This window comes from Oncorhynchus clarkii, chromosome 13, assembly GCF_045791955.1.
Source record: "Oncorhynchus clarkii lewisi isolate Uvic-CL-2024 chromosome 13, UVic_Ocla_1.0, whole genome shotgun sequence".
NCBI classification, from domain to species: domain Eukaryota; kingdom Metazoa; phylum Chordata; class Actinopteri; order Salmoniformes; family Salmonidae; genus Oncorhynchus; species Oncorhynchus clarkii.
In genome coordinates, this window is record NC_092159.1 from 54,582,183 (window position 1) to 54,595,000 (window position 12,818).

General features: G+C 41.1%; 1 protein-coding gene across 1 annotated transcript; it reads right to left on the reverse strand.

Moving 5' to 3' along the window:
* Positions 1–642: 642 nt before the first annotated feature.
* On the reverse strand, positions 643–4,331 carry LOC139365098 (parvalbumin beta 1). The gene is made up of 5 exons (XM_071102475.1): positions 3,206–4,331; positions 2,324–2,390; positions 2,011–2,143; positions 1,722–1,831; positions 643–937 (listed from the first exon to the last, which is right to left on the reverse strand). Exons 2-5 carry the CDS (start codon positions 2,382–2,384, stop codon positions 912–914), a joined length of 330 nt encoding a protein of 109 aa, XP_070958576.1. The 5' UTR covers positions 2,385–2,390; positions 3,206–4,331; the 3' UTR covers positions 643–911.
* Positions 4,332–12,818: the final 8,487 nt, after the last annotated feature.

A 12,818-nucleotide genomic window follows, 5' to 3' on the forward strand; every position in this document is an offset into this window, starting at 1 on the left:
ACCACCAACTGAATTTAGCTCTGCCGTAGTACCCCTGGAGTACCCCCTCATGTGCATTTTACCAGTAGGTCTATGGTCTCATGAGTCTTCTCGAGTACCCCCTGCAGATAGGCCAAGTACCCCCAGGGGTCCTAGTACCCCCGGTTAGGAACCAATGCTCTACGTTACTGTGTCGAACATGATTGGAATCACTTGAACCCCCAATCATAGTCTCTAGTCTAGGATAGGATGTAAATTATGGATGAATATATTGTTTAAGTAGAACATTTATGTTACCTATTTTCATATGAGGGCGGAAAATCTAAATTGGTGCTTGGCCATGCTGTCATTTGTTTTATTGACTTTTATTGTCCTTCTCTCTCGCTCTGTCTCTCTGTCTCTCTCTCTCACACCTCGGTTTGTGTGTGCCTGTGCGCCTTTGTGTGTAAACTTGTACTTGCACAATGATCGTCGTGTTTTTTTAATCAGCAAAACATGACAAATAGACTATGTGTCATGAATTATTATGTATAATTATTAGCGAATAAAATGGCAGGCGTTTTCTCAATTACAGTTCATATAAACCGGTTCCATTTATGTGTGTGAAGTTAAACTTATGGCATCTGAACTCAGATAAACACATTTGATTAATTAAATAGTAAATAATACAAAGACCTTTTATTCCAAAAGAATATTGATTTTTTTTTATCTATCGTCCTTTCCTGAAAAGTGCATCATAGATTTTACAGTAAGCAAAATTCGTATAAGACATGAACACATCCGCGCTACATTCACAATCATCATTTTGGACAGTGTGCCGCACAGGAGGAAACTTCTTGCAAGCAAATGTATAAAAAGTATTTATATTCAGATGAAATGGGGAGGTCTTGGGCAATATTGTTTCTTCAGGTGAGGTCTTGGTCAGTTGCTCTTTATTGCTTAACCAATACAGCGAACTCTGCAAAAGAAAAATACAACCATTAACCCTTTCCAGTGTCTTATAACATTCATGTACTTTCTTAGGCCTTAATGTAGATTGACACCAGATCATAAACATCGTTATTAATATTCAAGCAGCGGTGAAAAAAGTACCCAATTGTCATACTTGAGTAAAAGTAAAGATACCTTAATAGAAAGTTACTCAAGTAAAAGTGAAAGTCACCCAGTAAAATACTACTTGAGTGAAAGTCTAAAAGTATTTGGTTCTAAATATACTTAAGTATCAAAAGTAAATGGAATTTGTAAAATATACTTAAGTACCACAAGTATAAATAATTTCAAATTCCTTATATTAAGCAAAGCAGATGGTACCATGTTCTTGCATTTAAAATGTACAGATAGCCAGGGGTACACTACAACACTCAGACATCAATTTGACAGAATATGAATTTGTGTGTAGTGAGTCAGCCAGAAAAGAGGCAGTAGTGATGACCAGGGATGTTCTCTTGATAAGTGCATGAATTGGACCATTTTCCTGTCCTGCTAAGCATTCAACATGTAACGAGTACTTTTGGGTGAAGGAAAACGTATGGAGTAAAAAGTACATCATTTTCTTTAGGAATGTAGTGAAGTAAAAGTGAAAGTAGTCTAAAATATTAATAGTAAAGTAAAGTACAGATACCCCCCAAATACTACTTAAGTAGTACTTTAAAGTAGTTTTACTTAAGTACATTACACCACTGTATGTATGCAAGTGACATTGGTTAACGAATTGATTATCCCATGTATGCTATGTTTCGTACCATCAATTCCAATCATGCCATCACCATCGGCATCACCAGCCTTGAGGAAAGCCTTTGTCTCTGCATCGGTAAGTACCCTGGCCTTGGGGCAAAAGTTCTGAAGGAACAGCCTAGAGAAAGAGACACAAATATTAGTTTAGTTTAATTTGAATGTATGCAGATCAATGCACCAATGTACCCTGACTTTTACAATGCATGCGCACGGATACAATTGGATAAAGTGGACAGTCTCCTGCATTGGTTTAATCAATTGTCTGTTATTTGTACTGTAATGGTGCATGGCTCTTACTTCAGCTCCTCCACCTCAATAAAGCCACTTGCATCCTGGTCAATGACCTTGAAAGCCTTCTTGACGTCGTCGGCGGACTTCGAGGCAAAGCCAATCGTATGGAAGAAGGTCTTGAAGTTGAAGCTGTCGGCGGCTGTAACGCAAATATGAAGGATATATGCCTATTGTGTAAGCTGCAAGTAAACACACAATGCAACTACAGCCTAGAGAGGTAATCGTGTGTTCATATTGCTAATTTCACATTTATCATACAACATACTTGTGTTGAAAGGGCTTTTTAGGTGGAGGGGGAAGTAAACGAACTAGGGCCTACCTTTGCACGCTTCCAATGCGGTTTTGATGTCAGCCTCCTTGCACAGATGGGCACAGGCCATTTTGAGCTGAATGTTGAAAAAAAGGGAGAAATTGTTACTTTAATACAATTTTGATTTAGCATTTCAACGTTCGGTATTGAGCATTGCATTTAATCTACAACATGTTTGAGAGGTTATTACCAGGCAAGTACTAAACTATTATTATGTTGTGCAATACCAGGGCACAAAAAAATAATGATAAAAAATAGGAACAAATCACCAAACACTCAGACTTTCTACCAAACAAAATTTCAGCACGACTCAACCCATTTTATTGAATTTAAAATAGATGATCCACTTCATTACGCAGGATGTCAAACAAATATTTCAAACCGACCAGCCACTGTTTACCGGCATTTGGCTGGTGGTCTTTTGATAAAAGCAGAGCCCCTTTCACCATCCGGGTGATTATAACGCAATGAGCCAGATCAAATCAAATGTGTCAAGCTGCCCTCAAATGTGTCTGTCTCGACCAATGGGTGTAATTTGGGAATTCATATCAAATCCAATTGAAACGTTTTTAGTGGTTCCCAAAAGGAAAGCCCTGATAGTTAAGGCAGCCCACTGCACATGTTGGTCTTTGATAAAGATGTTGATGTGCATTCCAAACGTTCCATCTGAGAAACTGATTTGCAATTGTCCAAATCCGTCCCGCTCCGGGGTGCGTCCAAATACAGAAACAACATCTCAGCCTTTGGGTGTTTTGGATGACGCAACGGCTTGCAGTCCCACGTAAATTGTAAAGAGCGCATATGCGAAAATGTACAGCAAAAGCCTGGATGCTGTTGCAATTTTCTGGATCCTGGGTTCCTGTACTTCCTTCGCACCGCACTGAAACTCACCTCTGACGTCTTTGGTGAACGGTTGATAGAGAAGACTTCAGGCGACTGCAGCGAGTGATGTTTCCATCGATACTGCTGACCTTATATACTTTCACTCAACCGAAACCCGAGGCATAATGTAACCGACACCGGAGGGGGTGGGGGGATTGTCCACTGGCAAGAGATCCGATCTATTTTAAGTTTCATAAATGAAGATGCTTAAAAGGTGCGTTTGAAAAAAGTCCATAATATCCCCCATTGCTAAGAATATGTTCTGCTGAGTGATAGGGATGGAATCGACGGTTGCTAAAAAGATTCTGACCGTTTATATTGAGAGGTTCTTGTAGCCTATGGATATCAACGCGGTCATTAGTGAAGTTTCTAAGGAGGGTTGTAGTGTTCATGTAATATGCATGCATATGCTGGACTTGAGAGGTCTGTTTAAAATATTTTGTGTTACTCTGAATGTCTTTGTAAGAGTTTCCAGTCATTCATTGCATTGAAGTATTGGCTGTGCGTAAACCGTGTTGGTTTAGAGAAAATATGATGCTTTTATGATTTAATATTTTCATATTATAAGAAATGAGGCTACACTAAACGTTTAATATTTTACATGAGAGCAATTTACTTGCAACATTTTTATGATTGCCTAAGATTTTATCATGCAATGTCTCGTGAAAGCAAATTTACGCATGATCTTCCACATTCATTGGTGTATCCCGGACTAAACGTGCATAGCCAAAAAGTGTCTGCCGCTTCTGTAAGCCTATAAATGTAATACGATCATGTGGAGTAGCCTACAGTAAGTTGTACTATACTTCATGTCTAGCCTATACTGCACGCTCAAGTCCTTTGCATTTGTATATTTGTGTTACCCTTTACATCGCTCAGAGTACTTGGAAAATAAAGGAAAATATGTCTCAAAACAAACGTCGATATACTGTTTATTACTTTCACATGGTTTGGCTACTGGATAGAACCCAATGCACCATTCCACCATAATGTTTAACTGTTCATTACGCAGTTTTACAGCAAATGTATATTAAAGTTTATAGCAAACATATTTTTTTCTGCAGGTGGCATCACTGTCCTATCTTTGACTGGAGGTGGGGGCGGGGATAAACTATCACGACACCTATTTTTCTGTCTGGAAAATGAATTGATTGCGGCACGCTTATGTCGCAAAAGTGTTGCGTGTTGTATTACCGGATACATTCCTTAGTTGGGTAGTTACTATGTTGCACCAATGGGGTCAGTGATACACTGATTGGCTGAACACAGTCTGTGTACATGTTTTGACTGTTAAATGAGAGGATATGGAATTAATTATCTTAGATAAGCTATAATAGGACAATTGTTAGTTAGCTACTGTGAATTATTTACTGTAAGTATCTTTTAATTATATGTCAAATAAACAACCTACAAATACATTGCAAGATGTGCCACAAGTTTTCAAAAATTATGCAGATAAACACAATCTGACGTGACTGAAAATACCACAATCTCCTTAAGTATTTATAAGGGAACCCCACACACTGGTTACACTGTATTTAACATGTATTTAAAATGTCCCGCTGACTCAACATAATGACACAAGGCTATTCTTGGCCATTCTGTTGCAGTGTCAGTTTTCTCCAGCACTCTGTCCCCTTCACCAAAGAGGAAGTGCCATCCAGAGAGGGAGGATCCATGAGGGGGCAGCAGGCGGGCAGACCTGCAAGGCTCTATCAGAGTAATATGAAATATATCCTCTGCAAATCCCTTAGGAAGTATACCAGTGATGCCCAAGGACTTCCCCCACACTAGAAGCATTCCAGTACCTGGTCCAAATCCTACAGGACTCCCCTCTCCGATCTGGGCGTTATTAAAACAGGTGCACGTCTCTCTCTCTCCCCTCGTAACCTCTCACACTAGCAATGACCTTATAGATAAACACACAGGATACATTTGAAAACTCCTCAAATGTTCCCCAAAAGCCTGAATTCCAGATCTGTTTGTGCTGTCTTGGTGTGATAGTGACATAGGAGTTCACAAGACAGCACATACATTATACATCTGGAACACAGCCTTATTTCTCACCACATTGGTTTCGAAAGCATCGAGGGGCAAAGCTGGAAAGACAATGTTTACACCAAAATAGTATTTATTACTGGGTTTTCACTATTCCTCGAAAGTGTAGATACGATTGTACAATTTTCACAAGCCATTTTCAGATCATTATAACACATCCAAATACCATTAACAATACACTGTAAGGACATTGTGCTCCATGTTGAGAAATATGGTCCGCATAAATAAATAAAAATATGAATTTAGCTGAAAGTTAGTGATTCTGGTTCCGTGAAAAGCGGTGGATCTTGGTCAATGGACAATTATGCCTTTACAAGGGCAAGAAACTCTGTAAAAAGTGGATAGAGTTTAATTATCATTAGTATTGTGCAAAATATGCTCAACCAAGAATATTGACCTTATAGTTCATGTTTGAATAATACGATGCAGTCAACAAATCAGAAAATCAGTGTCCGCCTGCTGCAGCAGTACTGAAAAAAAGACAAAAACCTCTTGCTCTTATACACACAAGGCAGTCAATGTAGCAAATCTCCTCTAGTGTTGTTTTTCCTTGTTAACGTCATGTGGTCAGGAAAAACTCTGGGTCCCAGCTATATGTCCAATTTCTTTGTTACCAGTACACCAACATATCATCCCTGCAGTGTCCCTCAACCATGATGAGCTGGGTTAGTTCTCTTACTGTCAACTCCAATCTTGCCATCACCATCCTCGTCTCCTCGTCCTCAGCCACCAGGAAAACCTTGGTCACTTTGTCTGTGAGTACTCTGTCGCCGGCAGAGAAGTTCTGCAGGAACAGCCAGAGAGAGAGAGATGATGGAGGGAGGGATGTTGGTTTAGTGTAGCTTATAAAACGTTGTCTACTCAGACCAGTATTACTGTTCCAGCTTGCTGATTGTTACTTAGTGTAATGCATTTTGCACAGAGAATTTTCAACCAACATTTTCTTGGTGATAATTCCTCAATTCCCGACCATGAAGACAACGCATGTCTTTTAAACTTCCATGTCTAGTTGCAGGTGGTTCGTTTGAATTTAGAAAATGTTCCATTATTAAACAAAATCCTTTTTTTGCTCCATAAAGTAATCCAGCAATGTGTATGAATCTTCTCTCAGGTGCCGCATGTCATGAGCGCAACTCAGAAATTAAGTGTTGCGTTGAATGACACCTGTCACCTCACCTGTCTTGATCAATGAGAATATTTGAAATAAACAAGATGGCGGCAAGCTCATCACCAAACTCAGGGCCCTGGGTCAGGAAACCACCCTCAGCAACTGGATCCTGGAAGGTCTGTTATGGAAACTGCTCCGCTCTCGACTGCAATGCCCTTCAGCAGGTGTTGAAGACGGCCCAGTACATCACAGGTACTGTACTCCCACCCATACAGGACATCTACTCCAAGCGATGCCTGAGGAAGGCCCTCAACATCATCAAGGACCCCTCACAACATCATCAAGGACCCCTCACAACATCATCAAGGACCCCTCACAACATCATCAAGGACCCCTCACAACATCATCAAGGACCCCTCACAACATCATCAAGTACCCCTCACAACATCATCAAGGACCCCTCACAACATCATCAAGTACCTCTCACAACATCATCAAGTACCCCTCACAACATCATCAAGGACCCCTCACAACATCATCAAGGACCCCTCACAACATCATCAAGGACCCCTCACAACATCATCAAGGACCTCTCACAACATCATCAAGGACCCCTCACAACATCATCAAGGACTCCTCACAACATCATCAAGGACCTCTCATAACATCATCAAGGACCCCTCACAACATCATCAAGGACCCCTCACAACATCATCAAGGACCCCTCACAACATCATCAAGGACCCCTCACAACATCATCAAGGACCCCTCACAACATCATCAAGGACCCCTCACAACATCATCAAGGACCCCTCACAACATCATCAAGTACCCCTCACAACATCATCAAGGACCCCTCACAACATCATCAAGGACCCCTCACAACATCATCAAGGACCCCTCACAACATCATCAAGGACCCCTCACAACATCATCAAGGACCCCTCACAACATCATCAAGGACCCCTCACAACATCATCAAGGACCCCTCACAACATCATCAAGGACCCCTCACAACATCATCAAGGACCCCTCACAACATCATCAAGGACCTCTCACAACATCATCAAGTACCCCTCACAACATCATCAAGGACCCCTCACAACATCATCAAGGACCCCTCACAACATCATCAAGGACCCCTCACAACATCATCAAGTACCCCTCACAACATCATCAAGGACCCCTCACAACATCATCAAGGACCCCTCACAACATCATCAAGGACCCCTCACAACATCATCAAGGACCCCTCACAACATCATCAAGGACCCCTCACAACATCATCAAGGACCCCTCACAACATCATCAAGGACCCCTCACAACATCATCAAGGACCCCTCACAACATCATCAAGGACCTCTCACAACATCATCAAGGACCCCTCACAACATCATCAAGGACCCCTCACAACATCATCAAGGACCCCTCACAACATCATCAAGGACCCCTCACAACATCATCAAGGACCCCTCACAACATCATCAAGGACCCCTCACAACATCATCAAGTACCCCTCACAACATCATCAAGGACCCCTCACAACATCATCAAGGCCCCCTCTCAACATCATCAAGGACCTCTCACAACATCATCAAGGACCCCTCACAACATCATCAAGGACCCCTCACAACATCATCAAGGACCCCTCACAACATCATCAAGGACCCCTCACAACATCATCAAGGACCCCTCACAACATCATCAAGGACCCCTCACAACATCATCAAGGACCCCTCACAACATCATCAAGGACCCCTCACAACATCATCAAGGACCCCTCACAACATCATCAAGGACCTTTCACAACATCATCAAGGACCCCTCACAACATCATCAAGGACCCCTCACAACATCATCAAGGACCTCTCACAACATCATCAAGGACCTCTCACAACATCATCAAGGACCCCTCACAACATCATCAAGTACCCCTCACAACATCATCAAGGACCCCTCACAACATCATCAAGTACTCCTACTATTCTATTTTATTGTTTTAAAGTTTTATTGTTTTAAAGTTTTGTAAATATTTGTATTACTGTTTCTTTAGCCATTTACTTTCTGCTATGTTTGCTGCAGTGTTGAGAGGTGAATCTGCAGGTCAGCATTTCATTCACTGTGGACTCCATGTATATCAGTTGTACAGCATGATGATGAATAAACCAACTATAACGCCTCAAATGTGTACCAAATATACAAATGTGTTATTGTAAATTGTAAATAGTCCGGTGGCCATTTGATGAATTGTTCAGCAGTCTTATGGCTTGGGGCTAGAAGCTGTTAAGGAGCCTTTTGGTCCTAGACTTGGTGCTCCGGTACCGCTTGCCGTGCGGTAGCAGAGAAAACTCTCTATGACTAGGGTGGCTGGAGTCTTTGACAATTTTTAGGGCCTTTCTCAGGCACCGCCTGGTATAGAGGCCCTGGATGGCAGGAAGCTTGGCCCCAGGGATGTACCGGGCCGTACGCACTACCCTCTGTAGCACCTTATGGTCAGATGCCGAGCAGTTGTCATACCTGGCGGTGATGCAACCGGTCAGGATGCTCTCAATGGTGCAGCTGTAGAAGTTTTTGAGGATCTGGGGACCCATGCCAAATCTTTTCAGTCTCCTGAGGGAGCCCTCTTCACGACTGTCTCGGTGTGTTTGGATCATGATAGTTTGTTGGTGATGTGGACAAGGAATTTGAAACTCTCGACCCGCTCCACTACATTACTGCCCTGTTGATGTTAATGGTGGCCTGTTCGGCCCTCCTTTTCCTGTAGTCCACGATCAGCTCCTTTGTCTTGCTCACATTGAGGAAGAGGTTGTTGTCCTGGCACCACACTGCCAATTATCTGACCTCCCTATAGGTTGTCTCATCGTTCTCGGTGATCAGGCCTACCACTGTTGTGTCGTCAGCAAACTTAATGATGGTGTTGGAGTCGTGTTTGGCCCCGCAGTCGTGGGTGAACAGGGAGTACAGGAGGGGACTAAGTACACACCCCTGAGGGGCCCCAGTGTTGGGGATCAGCATGGCAGACTTGTTGTTGCCTACCCTTATCACCTGGGGGCACCCGTCAGGAAGTCCAGGATCCAGTTGCAGAGGGAGGTGTTTAGTCCCAGGGTCCTTAGCTTAGTGATGAGCTTCATGGGCACTATGGTGTTATCTGTCTATGCTGGTGATATATTGAGCATCTTTTCTGGCTCTATTATTCACTGTAGAAAGTATACTATACAACGAGTACTTTGTGAAACACACAAGTGAAACACAATCTGACATAATAGGTTTGAAGTGAAGAAAAATTGGACCTGATGATTTTTGTTGACAAACTGGTATAATTCGTACCTGAGCATGTAGCCAGAGCTGCGGTCACATCAGCTGCAGCGAGAAGTGCGGCCATTGTCTGGGAAATTATAATGTTCTTACATTTAACTGTTAACACTGTCAACACTATAGGGGTCACATTTAGACGTTGTTTTCAAGAGTGAATAACCCACGAGGTTACATTAAGGTTAAAATTAAGATGAATAGAAAGACAAGATATATATTTTTAACGTTTTTAAATGAGTTTTATTATATTTTATTTGCCACTGTGGGAAGAAATAGATGCCAACTCTGTAAATCGATCCAAACGTGTGCGTCATGCGCACAACTCCAACTTGGCGCAAAACATGCAGTGCTAGTCGGTTCGGCCACAGATTTGGTTTGACTAATTACCAATTTCTCAATCTTTTCAGCGTGTAGAAGCATTTATAATGTTATCTTTTTTTTCATCACTTTGACAAATTAGTGACGTGGGGAAATAATGTTTTTAAAGCTACATTACATTGTAGCCCTTTACATTCGCACCTATATGGATTGAAAATTGCAAATTTGGGCACTGATAAACTCCTAAATCAGAGAGCAGTGGCTATACATGACGTCAAAGCTCTGGCTCTGCACTTCACAGCACTGTATGTTTTTATTTTACTTTGACTGACAGCTGTTCTGAACTTGTGTTGGAACTTGAGCACCTCATACGACAGTTGCAGCCTGGCCCCATCACTCCCGCTAATTGGGAAACTTTTGCAAATGTTTTGTTGTCTGAGGAAAATGCTGTAAATTATGAAGACTTTATGTATTTTTGAAAGAGGAGACGTTGAAGATTATAATAAATACCACTTTGATGTCATATAAGCAAGCCAAACACCCATGAGTCCAAATGTGCACTTCACATTTTCATATCCTAAAACCCATGTTACAGTGTCAATGTTTCTGATCACTTTGTTTGATGTACAGTTAGAATATGAGATTTCGTCTTACCCTGTGTTGTTCTCAACATAATGAGCCTATGTTTGTCTTTTGTGAAGAAAATTAGCCGCGGAACATGCACCAGAATGCACTAATGACTCCCTTCAAAGCGCACCAAAATTATTATATTTTTCCCTGAATTGCATTGTGAAAGCCTAAAACTGTAATATCGTGTTGGCAACAGAACATGCTTTTAAATCATGCTCGCCTGACCCAGATTGCAATTTATAATGGACTGTTTTGGGATTTCGTAAACAACAACAGTAATTGTGTGATGGCAGGGATGCAGGGTTGTGTTCCTCACAAAATAACTATGTGTACTTGCTCTAGGAGAGCTAAAAAAAAAAAAGAACCTTATAGTTGAAGACTCTTCTTTGAGTAAAATGACTTAGGAACTGTGCACAATTTGGAGAGGTGTGTGGCCACTTGGAGACACCAGGTTGTCCTCTCACTCAAACCTTGTCATTTATTTGTCTTATTTTGCACCTAACCCGCATTTTCCAGGAATGTTCGTGTCATGTTACTGAATGTTTCCATAGTATTTTCAGATTTCGTTATCAACAAATGCCGCGAGAAGTAAAATGCACATAGAAGTAAAATGCACGAGAAGTACGAGAAGTAAAATGCACATAAAATCAACAACGTAATGTTTGGATTCAGTCTTGTGTCAGTCAGGTGAACCGTTGTGTCTAATAATTGTCCCATAATTTTCAAACTGTTCCCTTTCAATTGATACCATTGTTATGCATATGGTTTTCATATTTCTTCTGCAAGAAACATTTACATTTATCCCTATCCATATAAGCCCATTTCCACGAGTGTAAAAAGTTAAATAGACCATTTTAAATAATTATAGGCATATTGTTTATGTGGTAAATATAGGCTACTATTTTTTGGGTTTGCTTGTAATACGAGTGTGTGATATGAGTCAGTAAATGGAATTACATTCACGACATCTGTAACAGAATCACCCTCTATTTCACGCCTATCAGAGGCATTTAGACAATGACCCCCATCTCAGGAAACGCAACTTTTCGAGGCATAGCTTTTGGTGATTGTCTCTTTTGAGTAACATCTGGCATTTGTAAAAAAAATAAAACTATTAGTTATTCCATTCGATGACTCTTTATTTTTCTCAATTTGAAAGGAGGTAAAAAAAACAAAACGGGGCTTGTAAAGCTCTTACAAGCCTCGTTTTGTTTTTTTACCTCTCCATACACGCTGCACGTGTACTTCTCTTTTGTCTTCTAATTATCATAATCTTATTGTTTTGCAAATAAATAAAATAAAGAGGAGAACAAATCAGTGACTAATGATTATAACGGATGGTAAGAAGTTCAAAGTGTTATCCACCTTCACAACTGCTGTCCATAAATGATCAAGTTTGCCTCTGCTGAAAATTGTCCCTAAAATGTTTTTAATCAATTTTTACTGAGAGGTCCAGTGCTCCATGTAATATTTTGGTTCCATATTCACTATTCTGATGTATTCCAATTCAATGCCCCCATCTGAGATCCCTTTGCGCACTGAAGTTCCTTCGGAGAGCGCACATCCTACTCACCTTTACGCTGCGTGAAGGCAAGTGACAAACAGTGGATAACTCGAGTTGGCTGACCCTAACCCCTTTCCTTCTGTTTTGTATTACCGTGACCCACACCATTTATAGGAGTTTGAGTCCCCGTTACTATATCAGCATCGGTTTTGCTAAATAATTGCTATTTTTAACGTAACAAATTAGGTTGTTCAGGGGCTCTGAGTTAGGGCCACGTGTGTGAGTGCCTAAAGACTTGGCAAGGTCATAGCCGCCTTGAAACCAAAGTAGGCTAGGGAGTGACTTCATGGACCAACCATTCACGCATCTGGGCAGATAAAGAAAATCTGTTGTTTGGGGATATCAATTCTCAGTCGCAGGCCAACCCTATTGATACAATGTAAAAACATTTTAAGCTCATAAAGTTACAAAATGTTTGGTTTCTTTTTCCAGGGTAGAATGTCAATATCATGATAGCCTATTAAGATATGTTGCTAAGGGTAGACCCATGGTAGAAAAGAACACTTCAGCTCTTCATGGCTTCATGCTTTTTCGTGATTGATCTAATTGATTTATTAATTGACACAAACACAGCTAGGCATATTATGCACGAAATATTTTGATATAGTCACTGTAATACGCATTCTGACCCT

Excerpts from the sequence above, each read along its gene's own strand:
- LOC139365098 (XM_071102475.1), bottom strand. The coding sequence starts at position 2,384 with ATGGCCTGTGCCCATCTGTGCAAGGAGGCTGACATCAAAACCGCATTG. Across the intron at positions 2,144-2,323 it reads CGCATTGGAAGCGTGCAAAG|CCGCCGACAGCTTCAACTTC; the intron begins GTAGGCCCTAGT and ends TTTGCGTTACAG. Across the intron at positions 938-1,721 it reads TGGCATGATTGGAATTGATG|AGTTCGCTGTATTGGTTAAG; the intron begins GTACGAAACATA and ends TTTCTTTTGCAG.